Genomic DNA, 27,803 nt, shown 5'->3' with positions numbered 1-27,803 from the left:
CCAACTCAACTTCCAATACTTTGATGGAATTCAATTTATTTCACACATTTAACCCTTTCACTACCGATGTCCACTTTGAAGGACATTCGAAAAAGACACCAAATTCTATTTTTCCACTTAGTTTCGATTTATTTCTCGATGTTATTTTAAAGTAGAGGCTTTAATCTAAAATAATATATAAATATTTTCCATATTGGTGAGGTCTAAAATACATTTTTGTGAACTTGTTTAGAAATAAAGGGTGGTATTAAGTTCGAGTTTAGCCGCTAAATACAAACTTTGTGAAAATTTGCTTTGGGCTACTCCCCATCAAGTTACAATAAAATTTGCAACAAATATGTATAATTTTATGCCTTTTTTTACTGATTTAGTTTTCACTTTAGTGAAAAAATGACGATTTTAGCGGCTAAACTCGAACTTAATACCCACCTTAAACGAAAAATACGAAAATTTGAGACAATTTTTCTACTGTATGTTTCTAGTAAATGGACATTCATACGAAAACTATAGCTGACACTTTTTCGGGTTCTTTTTTGTATTTTTGCTCACACTTTAAAGGACATTATAGGCCAAATAGCGCTTATTTTCGTAAGACCATTTGGTCACAATTCAAGAATCAAGTTTTCAAAACAAGCTCATATAGCTCTTGAAGTAGTTGAGGTAGGTTTTCAAAATGGCAGTTTTTGTTCTACATGCTGCTAGTACAAGTAAAAACAGAAGAAAAATTAAAGTTTTTAACATTAGTTTTATTTCGGTAGTGAAAGGGTTAATAAATGTAGAAGTTATAGTATTAAATGATTTACGGGTTTCGTTTCAACATATCGTTAAAAAAACGACAAATTTTGTTGCTGGGTCAACAAACATTTGTAGTTGTTATAGCAGTAAAATGTTAGCTATTTCAATTAACGCAGTTTGCTACTTTAGCAGCGATGTTTGTCAAAAACTTTTAGCAAACACATTTGCTAATTCAGCAGCATTTGTTTGCTATTGTAGCTGTAAAAAATGTTTGCTGTTTCAACTAACGAATGTTTGCTGAAACAACTACATGCTACTGCTGTCCCTTTTTCAGCAAACAAAAACTGCTGTTTTAGCAAACATTTTTGCTATTATGAATAACAAATTTTTTGGGTGTATAGTTGTAAGATAGTCATGTGGTCAAGTAAAATAAAATTTTAGCGATGAGAATGAAATGGTACTTTGAAATGGTAGGGTTATTTGTTTATAGTTGATTTATGTTTTTCAAGTATATTGCCTAGCAACGCATATTATTTTTTAGTGTTTACCCTGCCAACATTTTTTGAATTTGGGGGCGCTTCAGAGAATCCCCACTACGTCGAAAACAGTCGTATACGATATCCAAAACTCCTCGGAAAAGCGCCGTCACTATTGAGAAGTTGTACCACGCCAAGTTACTACAAAAAAGTATCGCATGAGTGCAATTATTAGGAGCCCTTCTGGATACATTTAGAAGGACGCCAATAAGAGACCCTTCAAACAATCAGACAAAGTGCATTTTAAGATAGTTGTAAAAGAATCATTGTGGTCAAGTAAAACACGATTTTTTAGATGTTTAGTAATTTTATGAAACAGTTATAAATTCTCATAAATATAACATTTATACGGCTATCACATCACATTTAACACATTTTTATGCATTAATAAGAGATTGATGTTGAGTTACAAGTTGTAAGTTCAATGTTGTAGCGTCTATCAGCCAGTACTTTTATTCCCAATGGAGGCAGCGTGTCTGGAAAAATATTTCACTTTATTCCATTTGGAAAGTCAAAAATTGTTCACCAATTTACTTTTCACAATTTCAAGCGTAATAACTATGTTTTCAGCACTTTATTTTCGTTTTCATTGAAATAAATTATAATAAGCCAGTTGCGCTTGGTGTTTCACAAAATATAAAATGGCTCTTGTAACAATAGTGATGGCAAAATACTTTCATGCGAATAGTGATGGCAAAATACTATCACAGTTGGCGATTGTTGCAGTGTCACTTATGCGCTTTACAGACTATCAGTTATTCCGGACGGAATGTCGGTGTTTGTAAGGATTCTTACAGTGTGTCGGATCGATACGACTTGTCGGCGATGACTAAATAATCGGCAAATGTGTTATCGATCCCATAAACAAGCAGCAGTATCGATTATGCCTTCGGACTTAACTTATAATGTGCACAATATATGGGATATGTTCGACACGAGCACTGTCGTCGGAATAACTGATAGTCTGTAAAGCGCATTACGAGTCTGTGGTAGCGATGAGGATGAAATGGAACATTGAAATGCTGGCAGGGTATTTGTTGCATCAAGTTATAATGAAATCATTATAACTTGATGGGGAATATCCCAAAGTAAATTTGCACAAAGTTTGTATTCATTAAAATGGATTATTAAAGAAAAGTAATCGTGAAAAAATGACGATTTTAGCGGCTAAAGGTGGGTATTAAGTTCGAGTTTAGGCGCTAAAATCGTCATTTTTTACCGGTTACTTTTCTTTAATAATCCATTTTAAGGAATATAAAATTTGTGAAAACTTGCTTTGGGATATTCCCCATCAAGTTATAATGAAATCTGAAACAAATATGTATAATTTTATGACGTTTTTTACTAGTTTTAGTTTTCACTTTAGTGAAAATTTGCGGCTAAACTCGAACTTAATACCCACCTTAAAGGTGAGTACTAAGTTCGAGTTTAGCCGCTAAAGTGAAAACTAAATCAGTTATAAAGGCAAAAAATTATACATATTTGTTGTAAATTTTATTACAACTTGATGGGGAATTGCCCAAAGCAAATTTTCACAAAGTTTGTATTCCTTAAAATGGATTATTAAAGAAAAGTAATCGTGAAAAAATGACGATTTTAGCGGCAAAACTCGAACTTAATACCCACCTTAAACTCGAACTTAATACCCACATTTAGTGTGAACGTAGTATCCCTGCCAACATTTTTTGAATTTGGGGACTCTTTTGAGAATCCCCACTACGTCGAAAACAATCATATACGACATCAAAAACTCGTCGGAAAAGCGCCGTCACTATTGAGAAGTTGTACCACGCCAAGTTACTACAAAAATGTTTCGCATGAGTGCAATTATTGGGTGCCTTTATAGATCAATTTAGAACGACGCCAATAAGGAGACCCTCCAAACAATCAGAAAAAGTGCATTTTAAGATAGTTGTAAAAGAATCATTGTGGTCGAGTAAAACACGTTTGTTTAGATATTTATTAATTTGATTAAACATTTACAAATTCTTAAAAATATAACATTTATACCACTATCACATTACATTTAACATAATTTTTGGCATTAATGATGATGTTGAGTTACAAGTAGCGAGTTACATGTTGCTGCGTCTATCAACCAGTGTTTTTATTCCATGGAGGCAGCATGTCTGTAAAATATCTGAAAAACAATCACTTTATTCCATTTGGAAAATCACCAAATTGTTCACCAATATACCTTTCACAATTTTAAGCGTATAATCTATGTTTTCAGAACTTTATTTTCATTTTTATTTAATTAAAATATAACAAGCTGGTTGCGCTTGGCGTTTCACAAAAAAAAATGGCTTTTTTAACAGTAGGGATGGCAAATTACTTGCATGTACTTTTTGATGTACCTTTTCATGATGGTTGAAGTGACATTTAAGAGTCTGTGGTAACGATGAGGTTGAAATGGAACTTTGAAATGCTGGCAGGGATTACTCCCAGTCAACAAAAAGGAGAAAAAGTTTGAACTTGAACAATCCGAAAAAAAAAGATTTTTATAATTTCATATCATGGCAACAATGTCTGGGGAATTGTACCATACATCTTTTTTTCATCCCTGATTAAAAATATAGAAAACAACAGTACACTACAGAGCTCACACGAAAAAATAAAAATAGTTCATATTATTTATTCATTTGTGTAATTTTAAACATCTTATCGTGTAATTATGGCGAATAGTGTGCTTATTTGAAAATCTACAGAAGTTTTTGTGCAGACCACCTGGAATTAACCATTATATTCGCTTTGCTTTTTTTCGTTTCCATTTTGTTTCATAAAATGATGTATTTTTTGTCAATGTTGCCAACTCCCGGATACCAAATTTTGCCATATAGTGTCCGTCCATTGACAAAATAAGTGTTGTCATTGCCCAACTCACATCATTATTATTGACACCATCCAACTGCATTATAATTTCATCTCGAACGACAACACTCCAACAACAACGACAACACTCAACGAACACCATCCAACTTACGTTGTCAGCCTCCAAATTAAAGAAGTGACGTCTAAATTCAGGAAGCGGAGCTCTATGTATGTTATTAATGTTGAAACCATTAATTTCCTAACATTTGATGAATGAGAGATTCTGAAACTTAAAATACGATCACGTGCATATATACCATCAAAATGTCAATCCCTACAGAGGAAGGCAGTGAGTTGGACCCGCGTATAAAGGTAAATAAATTTATATTAAAACTATGTTTTTTTTTTAATCCTATGTAAACAAGCCGAAAAGAATAGTTCCCGAATATATTAAAGACCAATACAGGGAACAAATCAACTTTAGCAAAGGTGATTAAAAAAGTTGTAGGAGATGACATTTTAAAGAGAAAATGTAAAGTAAAAAATTTGTCAGAAAAGCCTAGTTTGAAAATTGGCGTATAGGTGTTTTTAATAGGTGGACGAGCTTCTCGGGGCTTGAGAGCTTCTTCTGTGGACAGAGTCCAAAGTTGGCTAACGCGAACCCAGGACTTTAAGGGATATTAATAAAATAAGCTATGGAGATAAACCTATAAACTGAATCTATGTCTGTATTTAAGACAATGGAGCGGTACATATTTATTGGAGTTTTATCTATTTTTGAAATCTAAGAGTTGTATTACCCTGTGCTAAATTTGAATAAGATCGGTTACTACATGAGTATATTGTAAACAGTTTCTTGATAAAATGGTGACAAATATATGGGGTCTATCTGAAATCTGAACCTATTTCGACTATTTTTCGCAGGTATAGTTACTACCATAGAAGATTCTGCTAACTTTGAGTAAGATCGGTTAATAAGAGGTTTTATTTTGAAATTTGGAAAAATCAGTCGAGACATGTACAGTGCTGTTCAAAACATTTGCACCCTATATATTTAAAAATAATTAAAGTTTTTGTACTTTTAATGATAAATGTTAATAGTTGATACTATAGCCATGTTGAAAACAACCCGAAATTATAATGAAAATAAAAATATTTAAACTAAGACTTTAACGCTATGTTGTTGTGATGTAAGGGAATAAGGGAACTAACGACAAAAACTTTTTGATAATTTATAAAATTATTTAAAAATAAGAGCGTCCTATTTATATATTTAAAAATAATTAAAGTTTTTTGTACTTTTAATGATAAATGTTAATAGTTGATACTATAGCCATGTTGAAAACAACCCGAAATTATAATGAAAATAAAAATATTTAAACTAAGACTTTAACGCTATGTTGTTGTGATGTAAGGGAATAAGGGAACTAACGACAAAAACTTTTTGATAATTTATAAAATTATTTAAAAATATGAGCGTCCTATTTATTTAAAAAAATATCTAATGTTTTTGTAACTTTTAACTATGGTTCAGATTCAAATGGAGAAATTTAATACCAATTTTTCGTTTTACAATTTTCCAAAGGTAATTTTATGACGTTTATAGTAGGGCCAGTGAAGCATATGCAATTTTTCATCGGAAATTAATTTTTTTTACATCTGAATCCATTCCATTTCGCTCTGAATAATCCATGCAGATAACATTTCTCAGAATGCTCATGACAATATTAGATGGGGCAAAACGTTTTTGTAGACTTCCGACAGCATTTGACATTTTTGTATAATCACACTCCGATTTCTTAAGCTCTACATCTGATCGTTATTGTTGATTTATCCAGTTTAATTTAATTTCTTAAGTGATATTTGAGTGAATTGTTGCATAGTTCTTTTGATTATACGATCTTTTGGCGTAGTCTTAAGTTTTCTTCTACCTCAGTGTACAGTTTTGGTACATCCACTGTATCTAACTTGAGACGCAGTTGATTTGTGGTCATTGTACTCTTCCGGATTTCATTTTAAGTTAAAATAATATTTTTCGAATTCAAAATCATTAGAATTGATTTATTTACATCAATTCGATTTTTTTTTTCTATTGAAAATAAGTTTCGTTTGTGTGCGTATTCAAAGATGTTTAGAAATTAGTATTTTTTAATTTTTGGGTGCTGAACGAGAGCCAGATGTATAAAAAAGGGAGATCAGTATATTGTCGGGAGTACAAAAAATATTTTTTTACATTATTTTTCATTGCTTTGGAGATTCTGTTAATGTGGACAACTAACTGAATTTATTACTTCATATGCACTTTTTATTTTTCTGATTTTCTTTTGTCAAATCTGAATAAAACTTCTCAGGGTATTTCGAACAATGACAAACTTCTATATTATAATGCACGTAGAACATTGAATGAAATTAAATACTCATATAATTTAAACAAACTCGTAACCAATGCCAAATTGAAAGCCATTGTTGACTTTGTCGCCCATACATTTTCGCATAGGAATGCAATAATTCAGTTCAATTCGTGCCCGTTCCGCTAATTTAAAGGCCAATCCAACTCCTGCAGCTGTACGGATATTTTCTGAAAAATATATCAAATATGAAAATTGCAAATTAATTGCTGGATAATTAGAAAAGAGTAATAATAGGAATTTATTTACCTGTGGAAAACGTATTAAAATTGCCAACATTATAAAACAGATGAGTTCGGAAATTGTTCGCTAATCCTTTGAACACTTTGTTAAACGGTAGCGGAGCCCATATGTGCAAGCCTGTCGACCAATATGTCTAAAAAATAAATGTCAATACAAATATGTGATAGCACTTAATGAGCAAATAAAACAGATTGTAATAACTATAATTTTAGTCAAAACAAATAATATGAACTTACTTGAGCTCCAATGGGGGTTCCATCAATGACAGGCCCTGCTCCTCCATATTCGAACCCTCTGAGTGTCAAGGGTCCTCCGCAGTAAAAGAGATTACTCAGTGGTAGAACTGTTGTCTTTTTTGTTTCTTTTATCACACCAAGACGACCACAGAATTGCGCAACCAGCCCTCCGAAGATGGGAACGCTTATCTCAGCATGTGTGCTATTGCTGATGTATGCTACATTTCCACCTAATCCACAGTACTCATTAATTGTTTTTATCATTAGACCTTGCGTGGCGAACACCGGATTATCACGCTGATCGAAAATAACAGAGTAACGCAGCAAAGAAGCCAATTTTGGTCCACAATGTTCTCTTATAGCCATTGGAACATTCTTTTGTAGTAATGAGAGTTCCCGTATAGATGCTTCATACTGCAAAGAGTGTGTCAACTAAGTAAAAAGAACAATATATTAATGAACTAACGGGTATTAAACTAAATCGCTTGCCTGTAGCGGCGTAATTGTATTAACAGCAAATTCAGCAATGCACCCAAAATTTGTATTTTGAAATTTGCTAACATTAAAACGGTCTAAATGCCGAAAAACGGAAAAGGATATTCTGCAATTAAAAAAAATTGTTTACATGAATTAAGAAATTTAATGTCAAATCATACTCTGGTCGATTTTCCATATATTTTGTATGGAAGAAGGATTTCCAAAATTTCAGTTGAATGTCATTAGCACGTTTACTGCTGTATGATCCCTGAAGAGAAATACTTTCGCCTCTTCCAAATAAATTGGGAATTGTCAATTCGGTACGCAAGGATCCCTCATTTTGACCAATTTCAGTGCCAACAGATCCTACGATACGAGACAGTTCTTTCCCTTTAAATGTTACTTCGTAGCCATCTGGGGATGCGTTTTCACAACGACTAACATCTATGTGGACACTGACATCCTTGAAGATGCCCAATTCATGCAAATAAGACTTGGCACTACAAATTTAACGTTAAATTAAACTTTAAAAGCTTTGGCTATATCAATACTTACTTCATGCTCTCTAACATAACTTCTTGGAAATTTTTAGCTTTAAAGAGATTTTCAGCTGCTTTCATAACATAGTCATTGTGAGTACGTAGGAGACCACTGACGTTTACGCGATCAACTCTTGCCTTAAAATTTTGGATAAGTTATGCGTCAGAAGTGTGAGCTTGGGCGATTAATGTATAAATTCTTACCGACACTTTTTTAAGATCGAACTTCGTTGATTCCTTGTTTCGCCTTTCGTTTGGATGCACCATTTTTCTATTTCCTTCAAATATCAATTACTAATTAAATAGAATATTATTTTTTGAATTTTTTATTTTCAGATAGAATTGGAGAATCTCAATTCAGCAACGGATGATATCAATAAGTTAGAAATTGAATTAGAGGTAATATTTTAATTATAAATATGTATGTATATATTTAACTGTGCTAGTCTCCTAAATTTACAGGAGGCAAATTCCACATTTCGAATATTATTGAATGAATCTACGCGAAGACTAAAATTATCATCAAAAAAATTGGGAAGCTGCATTGATAAGGCAAGGCCATACTATGAGGCATTGGAAAAGGCAAAAATAGCCCAAATAGAATGCCAAAAGGCTGCAGTCAAATTCCAACGAGCTAATGGTGAATATAAATTAAATCGTATATCACAAATCGACTTTTATATTTGTTAAATGTTTTTTGATCTGTAAATATATGCCATTTCTGCTTTTCTATTCATGAAGTTATAAGTCAAGATCGCCTCTAGGGAGCGCCTAAAAAAATATAGTTATTTTTGTTGGCTAAAATTCTGTGCGCATATGCAAAGAAACGAATGCCTGTCTTGAACTATACAATGGTATTGAGAGACAGCACTGTGCGATGGCCTTTACAAAACAGGCTAAAATTAATCAATTAAATATAGAGAAATATGAATTTCAGAATTAAAAATTAACCTTTTTTATATTCAAAAATAAATTGATAAAAGTCGAAATAGAAACGTTTTAAAATGTTGAAGTAATGAATACACTTCCTATTTCAATTTCAACAGAACTTGAACTTAGAAGTAAAAATATTTGCTAAAGATTTTGAATTATAGTGTGATATTTCAATTAATTCTTGAATTTTAACAGAAATTTTCAATCACCCTACTCGTCGAGAAATAGTTCCACCACCAATGAATATATAACACAATACAAACATAGCTAGCAAATTTATTAGCAGTGTATGTATGATCCGTCTTTGTCCTTTAAACAATATGGCATAGGGCTCTTGGCTATTACTTAGCAGTCATTTTGATTTTAAAAAGTGCTCACCGAAAACGTTACTGTATTTTTTTTATTTAAGAAATACACGCCGCTGCGAAGGAAACTGTCGCATTAGCTGAACAACGCTTCATGTCGAATTCTCATGAGTGGCAGTTTGATAATGCATGGCAAGAAATGTTGAATCATGCAACGCAGAAAGTAATGGATGCGGAAAAGGAAAAGGCGGAATGTCACGCTGAACATGAAAAACATACCAGAATATTTAATAAAATAGAACAAAAAGTTCAGCAGCTTGAAGAACGTTTTCGTCGAAGTATCCTTAAAGCTCGCCCGTACTTCGAAGAAAAACAGATATGCCAAGATCAACTTCAAACGCAAAAAAACCGCATCGAAGAACTTCAAGTACAAATCCAAACGGCCAAGAACACGTATGCTACGGCTTTGCGTAATTTAGAACATATTAGCGAGGAAATACACCGTCAACGAGGAGACTATCTTCCACCATTGCTGGGAACGCCACCGCCAGGCCCCAGAGAGCCAGGTGTTGGAGCTGAATTGAATTCTCCAGTGACACCTCAAATGCCCCCATTGCCTGACATTAAAATTGAACTTGAAAAATGCGATTACCCGTCTATAAGCGACAGTCAAATATCTCTGGATGTTCAATCACAAAAATCTGAAAATCCTGGCCCGAGTGTGAAAGCACGTAATAAAGAATTGTTTTTAAAGACTCTAGCTTCGGCCGAAGACTCCGATTTGGAAAACGAGGACGTTATAATAAGAACTCACACTGCACTCGAAACTGGGCGTGAACACACAGAAGATAAGACAACCAACTTTGTCGACGAAAATGTTTTGGAAACATTACGACAAAAAGTAAAGTTTTTGGCGGTTAGGCCTATTGAAGGCGGTGACGGGCAACATCAAGATGTTTGGGAACATGAGCTCAATGCAACGGTAGATAAACTTGATCATTTGCTGTTGCTCAAAGAATGTGCTAAGCAACAAGATGATATACATATACCAAGCTTTAATAAAAATGAGTTTCTTTGCGTAGATTCAATGGCGACAGAGAGGTCCGAACCACAAAATCCTACAATACAAATAACGGAGACATGTGCTGTAAGCAGTATGCCAAACACACCTGAGCACGCCATTAAACCTTTGAAGATGTTAAATAAATTAGAACCATTGCCCATGGCTAATGTATCAATGAGAGAATTGCCCTTATTGTCACGTTTATCGAATGAAGTACTTTATCAAAGTAACAAACTATATAAGCAACGTAGACGTTCGCTTGAGTAACGTAATATATTTGTAAATTTGCGATACAAATCTTAAATTTAAATAAGTATTTGTATTTATGTGTAGTTTTCAGCATTTTCGATCAATCTTAAATGTACGTATATAAGTCAACTTTCTTCTATTTCATTTATTATATAATAATAATGGGATAACCTATGAATACAAAACGAAATCGATAGAGCTATTTTTAGTAACTGCAAATGATCTAACCACACATAATAAAATATAGCAATTAAACCCCCAGTATTGCAGCTTTAATACAACGGCAATGTTAAAAATGTTTTAATAAAATTTAAATTCTAAAACAGTTTATTTCTGTATTTAAATGTTTCGAATTTTCAGGTCCCAACGATATTCCTTGAATTATCCATAGAAATGACTACATTTATAACAAACACGGCTATAACAAATTTATGTTTGTAGCGAATTATATTTGTGGTCACTTCAATGTATTTTTATTAAAAATGTCATGTTTAGAACGAACAAAAAAAAATCGAAAAGCCGGAGATCAACAGAAAAAATGTCTAATTGATGTGCAAATTATAAATGGTATCGAAAATGTAAAAACCGAAGCCAAATTTGTGATCATTTTAATATAGTCATTTATGATTTGCAATGTAAGTTTAAATTTCATATTTGCTCCAATGGCGATTCTATGACAAGATACTTTTGACGAGTCACAAGTGAAGGAGAAGACGCGTTCCACTTGTAGGTGAATCCGAAGACCAATTAAATGGACCCAAGATATTTGGTGTGTAAAGAGTTGCACCATGGCCTCTTTGAATAAATAATCCCAGCAAAAAATTTCATTACCCGGCAATCTTGTTCCTAGTCAAAGGAAAGTACTTCATCCCAGGCCATGAATAAATAGTACATTTAAAGCATATGATCATCTAATATGTAATCACTTATTTGTAGATTTAGATGCTTAATTACGTTAACAATTATCCTTAATAAAACTATATTTTTATTTTATTAAGTCATTAACAGCATTACATTGAGAATAATCATCACACAATACTGAGAAGTATTTATTATTGCATTATAAGTTTGTCATACAACTCACCGCAATGAAATGCCACGTACAATGACAGTTTTACTACTGGTAATGCAAATTGTAACGAGACGAGGTTACCAAGTTTTTGCTGGGATTGTAATATAGAACCTTATAACAAGCCAATTTAAAAGTTCGTGGTTTGACAAATAGATAGCTCCATAATTTAATTAAAAAATATAAATTGATATTAAAACTATTCTTTCGTAAATTCATATATTAATAATGCTGCAAAAAAGCGTCGCCAAAAAATTAGTGAAAAGGTTTTTTTGGGTCTGGGAGTGGTGCAAAATTGGCGCAGAAACGATGAATTTAACTTGGACTTGTATAAGGACGGATGTCCACCATTTTAACAGCCGTTACACTGAATTTGCATCTCTTCTTTAGGTGTGATCCGAATTCAGTGTTTTGAATGTGAATTAAAAAAATTTGTGATATTTTCCTAAATAATTTTTATAATTTTTAATGCATTCCAATGCTTGTCTGAAACGTTTGCCCTGGAATATTTTCAAAAATTAACGATTTTTATAGAACGTTACACTGAATTTGCATCTCTTCTTTAGGTGTGATCCGAATTCAGTGTTTTGAATGTGAATTAAAAAATTTTGTGATATTTTCCTAAATAATTTTTATAATTTTTAATGCATTCCAATGCTTGTCTGAAACGTTTGCCCTAGAATATTTTCAAAAATTAACGATTTTTATAGAATGGTTGTAGCATTTTTCCGGCAAAATTTGAATAATATGTACCATTTTATTAAATCTTTTTAACCTATTTGAAACAAAAATTACCCATTAAAATATGAAAGAGTTATAAAATATTCTGGGTTTCACATGAAAGACTTGTGGGGAATTGTTCCCGTAGGGGTTGTTCTGTAAGCTACTTTTCCCCTCACAGACGGGGAAACTTTTCACGGAATTTTTTTAAGTGGAATCTTTCTTATTTCCAAAAAAAAAAAAGGATTTGAATAAATCTTTTATTTTCAATTTTCATATGTTTTCTATATGATTGATAGGTATTGGGTGATAAAATCCCATTAAAAACTAAATTGAAAAATATATTTTCGAAAAATCTTGTTTCATGGGAAACCAAGAACAACCAAAAATGTTTGGTGGGAAATCAAAGTGGAAGGTGAAATCTATTTGAAGGGAAATCCAGAACATAACCGATTGAATTAAAAATCTTCCTGGGTAGTTAAAATAATAGACTTCTTTGTGATGACATTTTTGGAAGTGCTTTTAAAGTTGTGCCTTTAGAACAGCTCCCAATTTTTTTTTCTGGGAAAAAGTGTGAAACTACTTTTAGTTGCTTTATTAAAAATTAATTGTCTACCCAGCAAAAAAAGCGTTACAAAAAAGTAATGAAAATGTTCTTTTTGGATCCGGAAGTGGTGCAAAATTGACGCTGAAGCGATAAATTTAACATAGGCTTGTCATAGGACGGAAGTCCTCCATTTCAACAGCCGTTGCATCACTTCTTTAGGTGTGATCCGAATTCAATGTTTTGGATGTAAATTAAAAAATTCTGTGATATTTTCTCAAATAAATAATTTTTATACTTTTTTATAATTTTTAATGGATTCTAACGCTTGTCGGAAACGTTTGACCTCAAATATTTTCAAAAATTCACAATTTTTTCAGATTGGATTTAGCATTTTTTTCGACAAAATTTTAATGGTTTGTACCATTTTATGAATTCTTAACTTATTTGAAACAAAAAAAGTTAAAATTACCCATTAAAAGTATGAAAAACCCAAGTTATAAAAAATTGAATTAAAAGAACTTCCTGGGTAGTTAAAATAAAGAACATCATTGGGAGTGCATCTTCTGGAAATGCTTTTAAAGTTGTGCCTTTGGAAGAACTTCCAAATTTTTTTGTTGGGTAGTTATGTTGACGTCTGATGTTTCATTCATTTTTATGAAATGGAACATTAATTGAACCTATAAGTTGAGTCTATTCCCCCCTTGGGAAAAATGGTCTAGCTACGCTAATAATTTTAGGTGTTTATTGATTAAAACGCATAGCTAGGTTTATTTATTTTCTGTTTTAATCAAAAAAATGTTTATTATTTGAGCGCAATTTTAATGTAGACATAACTGTTAACTGTTTTCTTCGGTTTACTTTAAGTGAAAATTTTTCAGTAGTTAACTTCCTTACTGACGTATGAAATATATAGGCACGATGACAGCTGTGTCCATAGTATATCCTAGCAAAAATTATGCTGGGAAAATCAGAGAGAAATTGAATAAATTTATGTAAAAAAGATTAAATGCAAATTAATTTCATGATTAAACTAGAAAACCCACAGTAACAACCAGTGAGTTAAATTCATTCATTTAAAATACCATTATTACGAAATATTTGTGAAAATATATTTCTAATGGAAAAATCTTCAGAATTACAGTTATATTATGTCATCCCAATGTAATGCAACGTGTAATGAGAGTTTTACTTCTGGTAATTCAAATTGTAATGAGTTGTGATTATCTAGTTTTTGCTGGGATGGTTTAAAAACCCTTTAGCTAATGTAGCACTAAAGGAGCTTCATGAAAATGTGGGTTAATGTTATTTTTCTACAAAACGGATTTCATTATGCTTTTTTTTGTTTGAAATGGATTCTACTTTTATATTTTAATATGATATAAATACTTTTGTTTTGTTTTTAACCAAAAAATGTATTTTATTTTAATATTATTTACATTGCCGTTTTGTTTGCCCATTTTAAACATAATACCACTCTCTGTCCCCATATGAGGACACCTTTTTAAAATACACCTGTGTGAAAATATAAACTATCAATTAAGGTTGGTATTAAGTTGGATTTTAGCCTCTAAAATCTAAGACAAATAAATAAAAACAATATAAAATTATACCTCTTTGGTGCAAATTTTACTAAAACATTAAATTATCCTTAAATCATCCAGATGACATAAAAAATGATTTTTTTTTGGTAGGAGAGATAAAAATTCTTCAATGTATTCCGTAGAATATTATACAATCTGCCAATTCTCGCATGAAATGATTTATTGATATATCGATATAACAGTCTGAATAATTACTTGATTGCGGCGAGAGCGAGAGGAAACAAAAGAGGAGTTTATGTCTTAAAAATCTTGTCAAAACCGATCTAAAATCTACACATTTTGAAAATTCTTAGAAGCGTCGAATTTTAACCAATAAACTGCGTAGCCTGTATCATGCGAATAACGAATATGAATGAAGATGGATAGCGGTAGACCTACACAGCTTTTTATTGCTCCATCTAGCAGGGTATGTAACGTATAATTATATAATAACTTTAACATACGACTAAGCTTTTAGTGTGGGCAAAGAAATACGGTGGTATCCTATAGCAAAAGCGAACAGCAGAGAGTAGTGGTAGCTACAAAACGCGAATGATTCCACACGTCATTTTGTGAGGAAACTATCGAGCCAAGAAACAGATTGACAGAAAAGGCAAGAAAACACACAAATAAAATTCAAATACGCCTTACCCGTATACAGTTTCAGGATTTAGATTCACTATTACCGAATATACTATATCTATTTGTTTGCTAATAATGCTAAATGGTAATGGATGTTAAAAATAAATACTTACGGTTGTAAACAGCTGTAGGCAGTGTGACCAGATCTCAACGAATTTTGCTTGTAAATCAGCATTGAAATAATGCTAATGTTAAAAAAAAAAATTTTAATTGCCAAAAAAGAATGCTAAATCTAAACATGTTTTTTGTTAGCGAAATTATCACTAAAAATGCCGGATACATTAGAAATATATTTCATTAGTATTAAAAGATGTCATTCCATGTATTTTTGAGCCATCCCAAACGCTAACTAACATTACATTTTTTTAACCTGAACCTATAGGTGGGTATTAAGTTTGAGTTTAGCAGCTAAAATCGTCCTTTTTCACGATTACGCACCTTTAAGTTCGAGTTTAATGTGAGTATTAAGTAGAGGTGTGCGGGTCACTGAAATTTCACTCACACTCACGCACTTTCATGCAACAAATATGTATAATTTTATGCCTTTTTCTTACTGATTTAGTTTTCACTTTAGCGATTTTAGCGGCTAAACTCGAATTTAATACCCACCTTTAAGGTGGGTACTATGTTCGGTTTTCGAGTTGAAAATCACTTTATTTTCACGATTACTTTTCCTGAAATAATCAAAATTATAAATTAAAACCAAAATATTCCTGTAAATTCTTGCCGAAATCCAGGGGAGCAAGAAACTGCGCATCAATTGAATTAATTTATCTGCTTCATCTTGAACTGTTTTAATAAAGTAACCGCGAAAATTTCCAATCGAAAAGCGAACATAGTACTTACCTTTAAATAAAAACGCTAAATGCTAATTTTAGTTGCAAAAATGGCAAAATGGCTACACTGGCTGTAGGTTTAACCCAATAAACACAAGCATTGGAGAAATGTTTATATTGAATACGCTTTCAAACATTTTTTCAAAGAATTAGCTTAGAATTCAATTTGAAAAATGGTTGAGAAAATCGCGTTTTCAACAAAAAACAGACATTACCCTCAAAAGTAGAATTCAACACGTTAGCAATAATTTCTCAACATATTAGCAAAAACTTTTCTAACTACATTTCATTTTAATGCATCAAACCTATTGGAAAATTTGTGGAAGGCAAGCAATTTACAAGGTCATTTGAATTAATGTTGAAGATGATATTCACTATCAAATTGATATGGCGTTACCTATGAAAAATGCTCATCCTTGTGTTTGTTGGGTTCCCTTTCCAATTCGTTTAAATACCAATCTGGCATCTCATTATAGGTTCAGCGTAATGTTGGAAATTTTGATTACTTCTGACTATTCGTTACTTTTGAATTGATTACTCGCTACTACTCTTTAATAGAAATTAAAAAAACAGACATTTTCTCGTTTTTAAAGTTTAGAAAAGCGTATTCCATGCTCCACTTTTATTCAAGTTTTAAAAAGTTTTAGATATACAGGCCTCGTTAGAAACAAATATCCACCAATTTCATTTTTACGATGAGAGCCAATGTTGAAATCTTTTAAGGGATTTTGAATAAGCTTGGCACCTTCTATAAAAAATAGTTTTGATGTCAACGACATTATTAATCATACTATTCGCATGAGACGTTGTTTCCAATCAACAGTTAATACTTTAAATTCGAAACGCTTCCGCGAAAGTGAAATCTAAATCAGTAAAGAAATGCATCAAATTATACATTTTGTTGCAAATTTTATTATAACTTGATGGTGAATACCCCAAAGCAAATTTGCACAAAGTTTGTATTCCATAAAATGCGGCTAAACTCGAACTTAATACCCACCTTAAACTAATGAAAATGTTTTCATTATTACAATTGCTTTCCAAAATGGCAAATGCAATCCTTTACAAGAAATAATTTACATTTTTCACTTTCTGTAATACTTTCTTTGAGGCGAAGCCAAATTTTGTTTTTTCTCGTCATTTTATTTGGGAAACCCGATTTTCCAAAGCTTTAATTAATACTTTCCCAAAACCCAATAATTTTCCTTCCAATCCGCAAACTTGCTACCACCAGAAGTAGAAATAATATGATATTGAGTATTCATTTACTAATAACGAGTACTCAAAAAATTAGTCAGTAACGAGTACTTGTAATCAAATACTCGTTACTTTCCCAACACTAGTTCAGCGTTTAGAGTTTAGAGTAATATTAATTCGCAGAATAAAACAAACCTGATACATTTTGAGGTAATTCACGAAGATGTATTCTTTGTGGGTTTGAAAATAAAATGGAAGATATTGAATATTTGGAGGAGTATAAAGATTTAATACAAACAGGTAGATTGGCATAACATTTTCTCCGATTAGTATAAATGCTAATTATTATTATAGATAATAACTTGGTATCCACCAATCCTACATCAACATCAAATATAAACATAGACGAAAATTCTGGCTCATCTTCGTCTTTAGACCAGGACATTTTTAACATATTATTTGATAATCACTCCGATGATGAAAATGAAGACCAACAGCCGCACAAAGATGGTAAGTTTGGGTAGGGCACTTTCGTCTAACGAGAAATGCATTATTGGGCTTTAACCAATTGGCTATGTCCATAATAAGGTTGAATACATCTCTATAAATTATTTTTTCTATTTCAATTTAATAAGACACAAAAAAACAATGAGGCCAATTCATCTTATGCGATTCCGATCACCATAGCAATGAATCGACTTGCCTACATGGGTTCAATACCAGTTTCGACCAAACATCAACAAGTTTTTCAGCAGTGCATTATCCCCTCTCAGTAATACTGGTGACATTTCTGCGCGTTTTAAAGCTACTCCCAGTAATGAAACGTTGTTCAGACTCGGATATAATAAGGAGTTCCTGTGCTGTCCGATCCTATGTTTAGCTCAGTGACAAGACATGTCACGAGGAATACTCAAAGATGTCAAAGTATTTCTGAGAGGAGATAACCGTCGTAGAAAAACTAATTGGTGTTCGGCCGTAACGGGTATTGAACCCAAACAAACAAACAAAACGACTAAAAATTACCTTAGAGTTAAATAATTCTGTAATAAATCTAATAATAACTAAATACTATTAATCTAACACTAACGCGGCTCCCCAGCCATAACAACAAAGATGTACAATACGACATTAGCTTGATTCGAAAAATATGGTTGCAATGAGAGAAAATCCTCACTTCATGAGGCAGAACATTCTATCAATTCTTGCCGTAAATGATTTAGAATATAACGCGGCTCCCCAGCCATAACAACAAAGATGTAAAGGGTGATTCTTTTGAGGCTAGGATTTTCATGCATTAGTATTTGACAGATCACGTGGGATTTCAGACATGGTGTCAAAGAGAAAGATGCTCAGTATGCTTTGACATTTCATCATGAATAGACTTACGATCTGCCACAACGTCGAATTTTCAGTGAATGGGCCCTAGAAAAGTTGGCAGAAAATCCGCTTTTTTATCGACAAATTTTGTTCAGCGATGAGGCTCATTTCTGGTTGAATGGCTACGTAAATAAGCAAAATTGCCGCATTTGGAGTGAAGAGCAACCAGAAGCCGTTCAAGAACTGCCCATGCATCCCGAAAAATGCACTGTTTGGTGTGGTTTGTACGCTGGTGGAATCATTGGACCGTATTTTTTCAAAGATGCTGTTGGACGCAACGTTACGGTGAATGGCGATCGCTATCGTTCGATGCTAACAAACTTTTTGTTGCCAAAAATGGAAGAACTGAACTTGGTTGACATGTGGTTTCAACAAGATGGCGCTACATGCCACACAGCTCGCGATTCAATGGCCATTTTGAGGGAAAACTTCGGAGAACAATTCATCTCAAGAAATGGACCGGTAAGTTGGCCACCAAGATCATGCGATTTGACGCCTTTAGACTATTTTTTGTGGGGCTACGTCAAGTCTAAAGTCTACAGAAATAAGCCAGCAACTATTCCAGCTTTGGAAGACAACATTTCCGAAGAAATTCGGGCTATTCCGGCCGAAATGCTCGAAAAAGTTGCCCAAAATTGGACTTTCCGAATGGACCACCTAAGACGCAGCCGCGGTCAACATTTAAATGAAATTATCTTCAAAAAGTAAATGTCATGGACCAATCTAACGTTTCAAATAAAGAACCGATGAGATTTTGCAAATTTTATGCGTTTTTTTTTTAAAAAAAGTTATCAAGCTCTTAACAAATCACCCTTTACAATACTACATTAGCTTGACTCGAAAAATATGGCTGCAATGAGAGAAAATCCTCAGTTCATGAGGCAGAACATTCTATCAATTCTTATCGTAAATGATTCATATCTCCTAACTCGAGATATGAATATTTGCACATTTCTCGTAGAACGTGAAAAAGTAAATAAAAGTCGCAAAACAAAGGTCTAGATCTAACAATGACCTTATAGAATGTTAAAAGTCCCGATATACAACAAAATCTTTGAAGAAACAGCCTTGAAAACATTTAACAGATGGATATACTGTTTGCCTACGGCGAAAGCTGTACACAAATCGCGTTATCATATTGACAATGACCACAGATTTTGCATCGACATTCCGAGAAAAACCTCAATGCCAAACAGAACCTGGGACATTAGAAGAGTATGTGCCAGCACACATTTCACACGCAAAGGTGAATACTGATTTGATGCAAATATTCCTCGCAAACTTGAGTAAACTACATCAATATGATGGGGAAACATAAATGTCCTACATACACGGATTTGGGCCGAATCCGTCGGGCTAAGACGCATTTGAATGGATCTGAGCCCCTTCTGAAAAGCAAATTGAGAATCAACAATTAGGTTAGAAGTCACCTCTAAAATTCGTCGCTTTGTAATTGTCTCCTTAGTCTAAAAAAGGGAGCCACCGTGGTGCAATGGTTAGCATGTCCGCCTTGCATACACAAAGTCGTGGGTTCGATTCCTGCTTCGACCGAACACCAAAAAGTTTTTCAGCGGTGGATTATCCCACCTCAGTAATTCTGGGTAAAATGTGTTGATGATAATTGACGTTCGAAGCGTTTATTTATTTTGTGTCTCTAGAAGGTATGTCGTATCGGGCGGGTTCATCTCGGGTGACCAACATTTTTTTTCATGTACCTTTCATAAATAAATAAATGAAAAAAGTATAATTATTATTACATTATGAAATAATTACCATTTTTATGTATCGATATCATATGTATGTTTCTTGCACAGGAGAAAAAGCTGCTAAAGAATTCGACGAAAAGGGCTATATAACTTCGAAATCGTCGCAAAAAAAAAATTCTTCGGATGCCAAATGTAATATAAAAAATTGGGTATGAATTTACATATTTTAAACTATTTCTCATTTATACAGCTGTCTCCAATACAACATCGAAAACTAAATTAACTAATTCAACAAGAGTTTGCGATTCGACATCTCAAAATCTGGAAATTAACGTGCATAACAAGAATAGACAAACAAAGTTGAGTGACACTAAACAACAGGCATTTCATCGTCAGTCAAATTCAGATACTATTATAAACGCTGATAAAACGAATCCTCTAGAACAACGTTGTGCAGTTTCAAAAGGTAAAGAAATTGAATCTCCAAAAGGTATCGACGGAACGCCATTATCAAACCATCCATCAAGGAGGCACCCAGCCACTATTACAAAGCCAGATAAAGTTACAAGGAAAGATCGAGCTGCAACAGATCGTTTAAGTAAGTTTACCGTACGGTAACACTGGGCAAATATTTGATAGAAATCAAAAGAAAATTTGACACCACACCCCAACCAACAAACATTTTTATATCAAATTGGACATATAACTTCACGGAAGGAATGTTTTCCAAAAACGGTGTCCAGATATTTCTACAATGCTCCTGGAAAAAAGTTTGACACTATTTTTGATCAAATATTTGCCTAGTGCAACCACAATCTAAGTAATATATTGTAACTATCTAACTATGAGCCCAGCCTTCTTTATCCGATTTAAACTGTACTTGTTATAAAGATAATGCGAAAACTTTATAGCTTTGCCCAGCAAAAGCTCTCATTACCCGGTAATCTTTTAGGTAAGCCTGTTTAAAAATGAATAACCACTTATTAATTGGCATCGCTCCGGATTACATTTACATACGCATGTCCTAGGAGGAAAGTACTTCTCCCCATGCATACCTTTGGCCATGAAATAATTAGTGCTTTTAAAGCATATAATCACCTAATATGTAATCACTTATTTGTAGATATGCCAAAGTTTGCAAAATAGCCACTTATTGTCTCAGGCAACCAAATCTCGAAAATATTGACTTCTCTAGCCGATTACAATGGATCAAAATATGGCGAGTAATGCTGTAATGTGAACATTACTTGAATAGAAACGAATATTGTAGAAATAAACAAAAATGTAACAAATCATCTAAATAAGATTACGGGCAAATTAATTTCACAGTTAAAATAGAAATAAATGTTGGCGTTTAAGGGGGTTAGATTGACATTATGTTCGAAATCTACTAAAAGTGGATTTTACATATCCCTTTTTATAAGGCAAATGACAGTTGAAATCTAGTGAAGTTGATTTTGAAAGTGTAATGTGAATGAGGTATAATAAAGCATTTATTTAAAACATAGTATGGCAATGTCATTAATTTAAAATACAATTATTATGAAATATTCGTGAAGAATATTCCTTAACGGAAAAATCTTCAGAATTACCGTTACATAACATATTCTTTTTGAGTTTCTTTTTTTTAATGCTCAATTATGTGAATAATTATACCTAATGGTACCGTCATTTATTGTCTCAGGCAACCAAATCTCGAAAATATTGACTTCTCTAGCCGATTACAATGGATCAAAATATGGCGAGTAATTCTGTAATATGAACATTACTTGAATAGAAACGAATATTGTAGAAATAAACAAAAATGTAACAAATCATCTAAATAAGATTACAGGCAAATTAATTTCACAGTTAAAATAGAAATAAATGTTGTCGTTTAAGGGGGTTAGGTTAGGTTAGGTTAGGTTAAAGTGGCAGCCCGATTAAGATTCAGGCTCGCTTAGACTATTCAGTCCATTGTGATACCACATTAACTAAAAGTACCTATTACATATGGGCACTTCTAGTTTTAACCGCTGAACCTTCTTGATTATTTTTCTTTGTTGAACCAACCAGATTGTTCCAAAAATATTAGCAGACTGCTTAAGTTAACGTTTTCCAGATCCGCCAGTAATCTGAAGCTATATGCTCCTAAAAGTTGCTTGCGCTTTACACAAAATGCAGGACACTCACACAAGAGGTGTTTAATTGATTCTTTTTCCTCCGCATCATGACAGCTCATACAATAGTCATTATACTTCGCGCCAATAGTTTTTGCAAAATCTCCTATTAGGCAGCGACCCGTTATAGCAGATATCAGGAGTGATATCTGACGTCTCGAGAACATTAGCATATCTAGTGTGCGGTTTAAGTTGAAATGGGGCCATATTTGCTTGGTGTCGTTACAACCCTTGCAATTCTCCCATCGAACATTTGCCATCATAACAGCCTTCTCACGCAGCATGAGCTTGCAGGTAGCTAGGGGCATACCAACAAATTCTAGTTCCCCTGGAATATGTAAGGTAGTCCCTAGCCTTGCCAACTCATCCGCTTCGCAGTTCCCCGGTATGTTCCTATGGCCAGGCACCCATATTAGGTGAATATTGTACTGCTCAGCCATCTTATTGAGAGATTTGCGGCAATCGATGGCCGTTTTCGAGTTGAGGAACACAGAGTCCAAGGATTTTATTGCAGGTTGACTGTCTGAGTATATATTAATGCCCACATTTTTTGGAACATTACTTCTCAGCCAATTCGCCACCTCTCTTATTGCTAATATTTCAGCCTGAAAAACACTACAGTGATTAGGTAATCTTTTCGCTATTTGAAGTCCCAGATCATTAGAATATAATCCGAAACCCACTTGTCCATCCAATTTGGAGCCATCAGTGTAGAAATCTATATATTCTTTATTACCCGGGGTCTGTGTGCACCACGCCTCACTGTTGGGGATTAGAGTCTCAAACTTTTTGTCAAAAAGTGGACTCGCCAAAGTGTAATCCACTACGTTAGGCACATCTGACATTATTTTGAGGACAGAACTGTGACCGTAACCATTTTCCGACCACAGCAATAGCCGTTGTTGCAGCTGACTGTTTGGCCAAAATGTCTAAAGGCAATAGATGCAGCATGACATTAAGGGAATTTGTTCCTGTCTTGCTGAATGCGCCTGAAATACACAAACACGCCATACGCTGAACTTTATCTAAACCAGTCGGTTTCTGAAGTGCCGGCCACCAGACTACAACACCATATAGCATTATAGGTCTAACCACTGCCGTGTATAGCCAATGCACAATTTTTGGTTTTAGTCCCCACTTTTTTCCTATTGCCTTTTTGCACGAGTACAAAGCTACAGTTGCCTTCCTCGCCCTTTCTTCAATAGCTTAAAGTTCAGCTTCCTGTCCAAAATAACGCCAAGATATTTTGCACAATCACCAAAGGGAATTTCAATACCCCTAAGGAAATAGGCCTAACCGTGGGAGTTTTGCGATCTTTGCAGTACATGACTAATTCTGTCTTTGCAGGATTTACCCCAAGACCATTGTCTTTCGCCCATTGTTCAGTCATCCGGAGGGCCCTCTGAATAATATCTCTGATTGTGGATGGGAATTTTCCCCTGACTGCCAGAGCTACATCATCTGCGTATGCCACCACTTTTATCCTTTCTTTTTCTAGAGTAACCAGAAGGCTATTTATAGCAACATTCCAAAGAAGAGGTGATAGAACTCCTCCTTGGGGAGTGCCTCTGTTCACATACTTTTGTATGTTTGCTTGTCCTAGTGTGGCTGAAATACGTCTCTTCATTAGCAGTTCGTCTAACAGCCTGAGTATACATGGATCAACATTCAGAGTTGTCAGTCCATTTAATATCGAGCTCGGATGGACATTATTGAACGCCCCTTCGATGTCTAGAAACGCCACGATTGTGTATTTTTTGACAGATAGTGAGCTTTCAATAAAGCTGACTAGTTCATGTAGTGCGGTCTCAGTAGACCTGCCCTTCGAGTATGCATGCTGTCGTTTCGAGAACAAACTTGAATCGATGCTAGTTCTAAGATAAATATCTATCATCCTCTCCAGAGTCTTAAGTAGGAATGAGGATAAGCTGATTGGTCGGAAATCCTTCGCCCTCGAGTGAGAGGCTTTTCCCGCTTTAGGTATGAAAACGACTTTTGTTTCCCTCCACTTTCCTGGGATATATGATAAGTTGATACATCCTTTATATATCACCGACAACCAGGGGATAATTTTGTCAGTTACAGCTTGTAACTCCGCCGGAGTAATTCCATCAGGTCCAGGGGATTTGAATGGTCCAAAGCTATTTAGCGCCCATCTTATTCTAGTTTCCGATACAATTTCCTCGACAGGAAACGACCGCTGAGCAACTGTGGCACCGCCAGTACATGGTTCAACCGTCTGATTTCCAGGAAAATGTGTGTCCAATAGTACCTCCAGCGTCTCCTCACTGGACGTTGTCCAATTGCCCTCCGATGTTTTAATGAAACCTGGAGCGGAGTTGGTGGATGCTAGAACCTTCCGTAGTCTGGAAGCCTCGGACGTATTCTCAATACTGCTGCAGTAAGCATTCCAAGAGTTATGCTGAGCCTTTCTCAGTTCTCGCTTGTATCCTCTCAGATTCTTCTTGTAAGCGTCCCAGTCCTCAGGGGCTCTGGTGGACTTTGCCTTGTTAAAGAGCTTCCTGCAGGATTTCCTCATATTACTTAATTCCGTAGACCACCATGGTGGTCGATGTTTCCCCCTTGGCTTTCCTCTAGGGCATGCAGCTTTCAGTGAGATGTTGAAGGCCTTAGTAATCCGCTCCACTGCGTGTTCGATATCTTGCACATTTCTCATATTTGTCTGTTATTTCCGGTATCATCATATTGAACGATTCCCTATACCTATTCCAGTCAGCTTTCCTAACATTTGGCGGAAATATGATCTTGGTGATATGAACATCAAATTTGAAACTGATGTAGCGATGATCTGAGAAGCTGTGTTCACTTAAAACCTGCCACTCAGATATCATATCATTCAGTTCTTGCGAGGCCAAGGTGATGTCCAAAACCTCTTGCCTGTTTTTAGTGACAAAGGTTGGGACATCTTCCTTCTTGCAAACTACCAGATTAGTACGCAAAATAAACTCTATTAGCGACTCTCCCCTTGCGTTAGTATCACTACTTCCCCATATACTATGATGTGCATTCGCATCGCATCCCATAATGAGTTTCGTCTTTGTTTTCAGTGACTCCTCCACTAAGGTCTTAACGGCATATGGAGGCATCTCCCTGTCATGTCCCATGTAGACTGAAGATACCCAATATTTGCATTTGGCTATTTCTAAACTTGCAAAGACAGTGTCTGTATTGCACATTGAAGGAAGCAGAAACAAGTTGAGCTCGTTTTTAGCAATTATACAGGCTCGATTTACATCATTACCAGTATACTGCAATAGTTTGAACCCCGGAGTACTTAATTCAAATATTTTGTTTTTATAAACATATGGTTCTTGAATAAGAACTATATCTATGTCCCCTTTCATCAGGAGAACTTTTAAGGCAGCACATGCAGCCTTACAATGATGAAGATTTATCTGGAGGATCCGTAGGACCATCGAGATTTTCAACAACCGTCACATCAGCCGCTTCAATCGAGTCATCAAGAATGTCCTCTTCAAAGATATCGGTGACTCTCGCAATAACCATAGGTTCAACTTTGGTGAGTTCTGAGGCAGTAGAAGCCTCCTCACGCATACGGTATCTATCCATGTCTTCAAATGTCTTGGTATCCCCCTCGACTTCGCAAGAGGATCCGCTTACTTCTGATTCAGACAGAGCCTTGTCCATTTCTGAATCCTTTAGCTGATCGTTTTTATACACCTTCATTTGGATATAATGAAAGCCATAACATACACGGCCCTGGGACTTTGCTAGATGTGGCAAAGACTGAGCGTTCAATATAAACACTGCATGCCGTCTTGGCCCATCCACTTCATCCAAACGGCCAACCTTCCAATCAGCTGTTGGAAGATCTGGATTGCATTGTTTCAGTCTATTTAAAATAGATTCAGGGTCAGGAGGGTTTGCAGGTATCCACGCATGTGCTCTTGGTCTAGCCGGTATGTCTTTCTTCTCGACTAACTCTAGAGCAGCTCCTTCCCAAACTTCACCAATTAGTATCAGAGCAGCTTTAAAACATTCTATAGACCTCAGGTCCTCAAATGCGACTAGCTTAAATCGTCCTTGATACCAACCAGCCTCTTGGTGTCGAGGATCTGGGCCGGGAAACTTTTCCAGCACCTGTGAGTAGACGCCAGACAAAGCATTCTCAATTTCCCCCATTTTTGCTTTGGAACCATACCGTCCAATGCTCCTTTATTTATGATAGCCATCACAAGGCTGTCTTTAGCAACTGAGGCAAACGATCGTTGATCCCTTTTGGAGGATGGCAGCTCATCCGGTGATCGTTCCCTTTTTCCAGCCTCAAGAATTCCTTGAGCCCATTTTAAGGAATCGCTTTGTTTAGCCGACAACGTGCTTGGGTCGACTGATCCTAATTTCTTTACGATAAACAAAGCATTTCTGCGTTCTTTGAATCTCTTTCGTGAGGGATTACCTCCTTTTGATGCCGTTACCTTGGAAAAGGTCCGACTTGTCAAATTGTCGCCACCTGTCGACCCGTCTACAGGTCGACTAATTGGGCCTAACTCTTGGTCATTGCCCAAATTTATAACTCCAGTCGATACCCGTCCACTGGGCCCTGAAGTTAGCAACCCAGTGGATGTCTTTGAATTTCTCTGCATGGTGGCTTAATATCCCACCACACTTGAAATTCGTAGTAGGTACTTATTACGATGATTTTATCCGCTATTAAAAAACACGTCCGTTCCGTTCGACGGTTGAAATTGCAAGGGGGTTAGATTGACATTATGTTCGAAATCTACTAAAAGTGGATTTTACATATCCCTTTTTATAAGGCAAATGACAGTTTAAATCTAGTGAAGTTGATTTTGAAAGTGTAATGTGAATGAGGTATAGTAAAGCATTTATTTAAAACATAGTATGGCAATGTCATTAATTTAAAATACAATTATTATGAAATATTCGTGAAGAATATTCCTTAACGGAAAAATCTTCAGAATTACCGTTACATAACATATTCTTTTTGAGTTTTCTTTTTTAATGCTCAATTATGTGAATAATTATACCTAATGGTACCGTCATTTATTCTATTTTATTAAGTCATTAACAGCCAAATGCATTACATTTTGAGAATATCAATTCGAAAATTACCGAGAAGTATTTATTATTGTCATTACAAGATAGTCATTATAACTCACCGCAATGTAATGCAATGTATAATGACAGCGTTACTCCTGGTAATGTAAATTGTAATGAGATGTGGTTACCTAGTTTTTGCTGGGCGGTTACCGTTTTCCAACAACGGTATCCAGATATTTCTAAAATGCTCCTGGAGAAAAGTTTCTTTACTTCTCCCCATGCATACCTTTGGCCATGAAATAATTAGTGCTTTTAAAGCATATAATCACCTAATATGTAATCACTTATTTGTAGATATGCCAAAGTTTGCAAAATAGCCACTTATTGTCTCA

General features: G+C 34.6%; 3 protein-coding genes and 2 long non-coding RNA genes across 11 annotated transcripts in view; 2 read left to right on the top strand and 3 right to left on the bottom strand.

Moving 5' to 3' along the window:
• Window positions 1–3,197: 3,197 nt before the first annotated feature.
• Window positions 3,198–3,649, bottom strand: LOC142241551 (uncharacterized). The gene is made up of 2 exons (XR_012723685.1): window positions 3,469–3,649; window positions 3,198–3,411 (listed from the first exon to the last, which is right to left on the bottom strand). It is a non-coding gene; the product is annotated as an uncharacterized LOC142241551 (long non-coding RNA).
• Window positions 3,650–3,827: 178 nt separating this feature from the next.
• On the top strand, window positions 3,828–10,863 carry pcs (SH3 domain-binding protein parcas). 2 transcript variants are annotated; one of them, XM_075313631.1, is made up of 5 exons: window positions 3,828–4,454; window positions 8,322–8,384; window positions 8,448–8,625; window positions 9,328–10,205; window positions 10,306–10,489. In XM_075313631.1, exons 1-5 carry the CDS (start codon window positions 4,407–4,409, stop codon window positions 10,354–10,356), a joined length of 1,218 nt encoding a protein of 405 aa, XP_075169746.1. In that variant the 5' UTR covers window positions 3,828–4,406; the 3' UTR covers window positions 10,357–10,489. The 2 variants fall into 2 exon arrangements, with proteins under 2 accessions (XP_075169746.1, XP_075169745.1); XM_075313630.1 differs by having other exon boundaries at window positions 3,829–4,454; window positions 9,328–10,863.
• Window positions 6,436–15,228, bottom strand: LOC142241808 (SAM50-like protein CG7639). 3 transcript variants are annotated; one of them, XM_075313634.1, is made up of 8 exons: window positions 15,207–15,228; window positions 8,190–8,263; window positions 8,002–8,123; window positions 7,626–7,946; window positions 7,459–7,570; window positions 6,970–7,401; window positions 6,740–6,866; window positions 6,436–6,660 (listed from the first exon to the last, which is right to left on the bottom strand). In XM_075313634.1, the coding sequence occupies exons 2-8, from the start codon at window positions 8,250–8,252 to the stop codon at window positions 6,509–6,511; spliced, it is 1,329 nt and encodes a 442-aa protein (XP_075169749.1). In that variant the 5' UTR covers window positions 8,253–8,263; window positions 15,207–15,228; the 3' UTR covers window positions 6,436–6,508. The 3 variants fall into 3 exon arrangements, with proteins under 3 accessions (XP_075169749.1, XP_075169747.1, XP_075169748.1); XM_075313632.1 differs by lacking the exon at window positions 15,207–15,228 and adding an exon at window positions 15,103–15,199; XM_075313633.1 differs by lacking the exon at window positions 15,207–15,228 and adding an exon at window positions 15,103–15,185 and having other exon boundaries at window positions 8,190–8,279.
• A 1,277-nt stretch (window positions 15,229–16,505) lies between these two features.
• On the bottom strand, window positions 16,506–17,148 carry LOC142241574 (uncharacterized). Its single transcript, XR_012723701.1, has 2 exons — window positions 16,930–17,148; window positions 16,506–16,792 (listed from the first exon to the last, which is right to left on the bottom strand). It is a non-coding gene; the product is annotated as an uncharacterized LOC142241574 (long non-coding RNA).
• A 133-nt stretch (window positions 17,149–17,281) lies between these two features.
• Window positions 17,282–27,803, top strand: part of LOC142241501 (uncharacterized) — a 28,479-nt gene continuing 17,957 nt past the window's right edge. For 3 of the 4 annotated variants that reach the window (XM_075313278.1, XM_075313277.1, XM_075313276.1), the window contains exons 1-4: window positions 17,282–17,426; window positions 17,481–17,636; window positions 20,318–20,401; window positions 20,460–20,807. In XM_075313278.1, coding sequence (XP_075169393.1) covers window positions 17,378–17,426; window positions 17,481–17,636; window positions 20,318–20,401; window positions 20,460–20,807 — 637 coding nt within the window. In that variant the 5' untranslated portion in view covers window positions 17,282–17,377. The remainder of the gene's footprint in view (window positions 17,427–17,480; window positions 17,637–20,317; window positions 20,402–20,459; window positions 20,808–27,803) is intronic. The other variant, XM_075313279.1, reaches the window with a different exon arrangement.

This window comes from Haematobia irritans, chromosome 5 (assembly GCF_050003625.1).
Source record: "Haematobia irritans isolate KBUSLIRL chromosome 5, ASM5000362v1, whole genome shotgun sequence".
Lineage (NCBI taxonomy): Eukaryota > Metazoa > Arthropoda > Insecta > Diptera > Muscidae > Haematobia > Haematobia irritans.
The sequence above is the reverse complement of the archived record's forward strand: the minus strand, read 5'-3'. Positions and strand labels throughout refer to the sequence as shown.

Bases quoted from the DNA above. Each gene is read 5' to 3' on its own strand.
- pcs (XM_075313630.1), top strand. From the start codon at position 4,407: ATGTCAATCCCTACAGAGGAAGGCAGTGAGTTGGACCCGCGTATAAAG. The intron at 8,385-8,447 runs GTAATATTTTAA...CTAAATTTACAG, and splicing joins AGTTAGAAATTGAATTAGAG to GAGGCAAATTCCACATTTCG. The intron at 8,626-9,327 runs GTGAATATAAAT...TTTTTATTTAAG, and splicing joins CAAATTCCAACGAGCTAATG to AAATACACGCCGCTGCGAAG.
- LOC142241808 (XM_075313634.1), bottom strand. From the start codon at position 8,252: ATGGTGCATCCAAACGAAAGGCGAAACAAGGAATCAACGAAGTTCGAT. The intron at 8,124-8,189 runs GTAAGAATTTAT...CAAAATTTTAAG, and splicing joins TCGATCTTAAAAAAGTGTCG to GCAAGAGTTGATCGCGTAAA. The intron at 7,571-7,625 runs GTATGATTTGAC...TTTTAATTGCAG, and splicing joins TATATGGAAAATCGACCAGA to AATATCCTTTTCCGTTTTTC.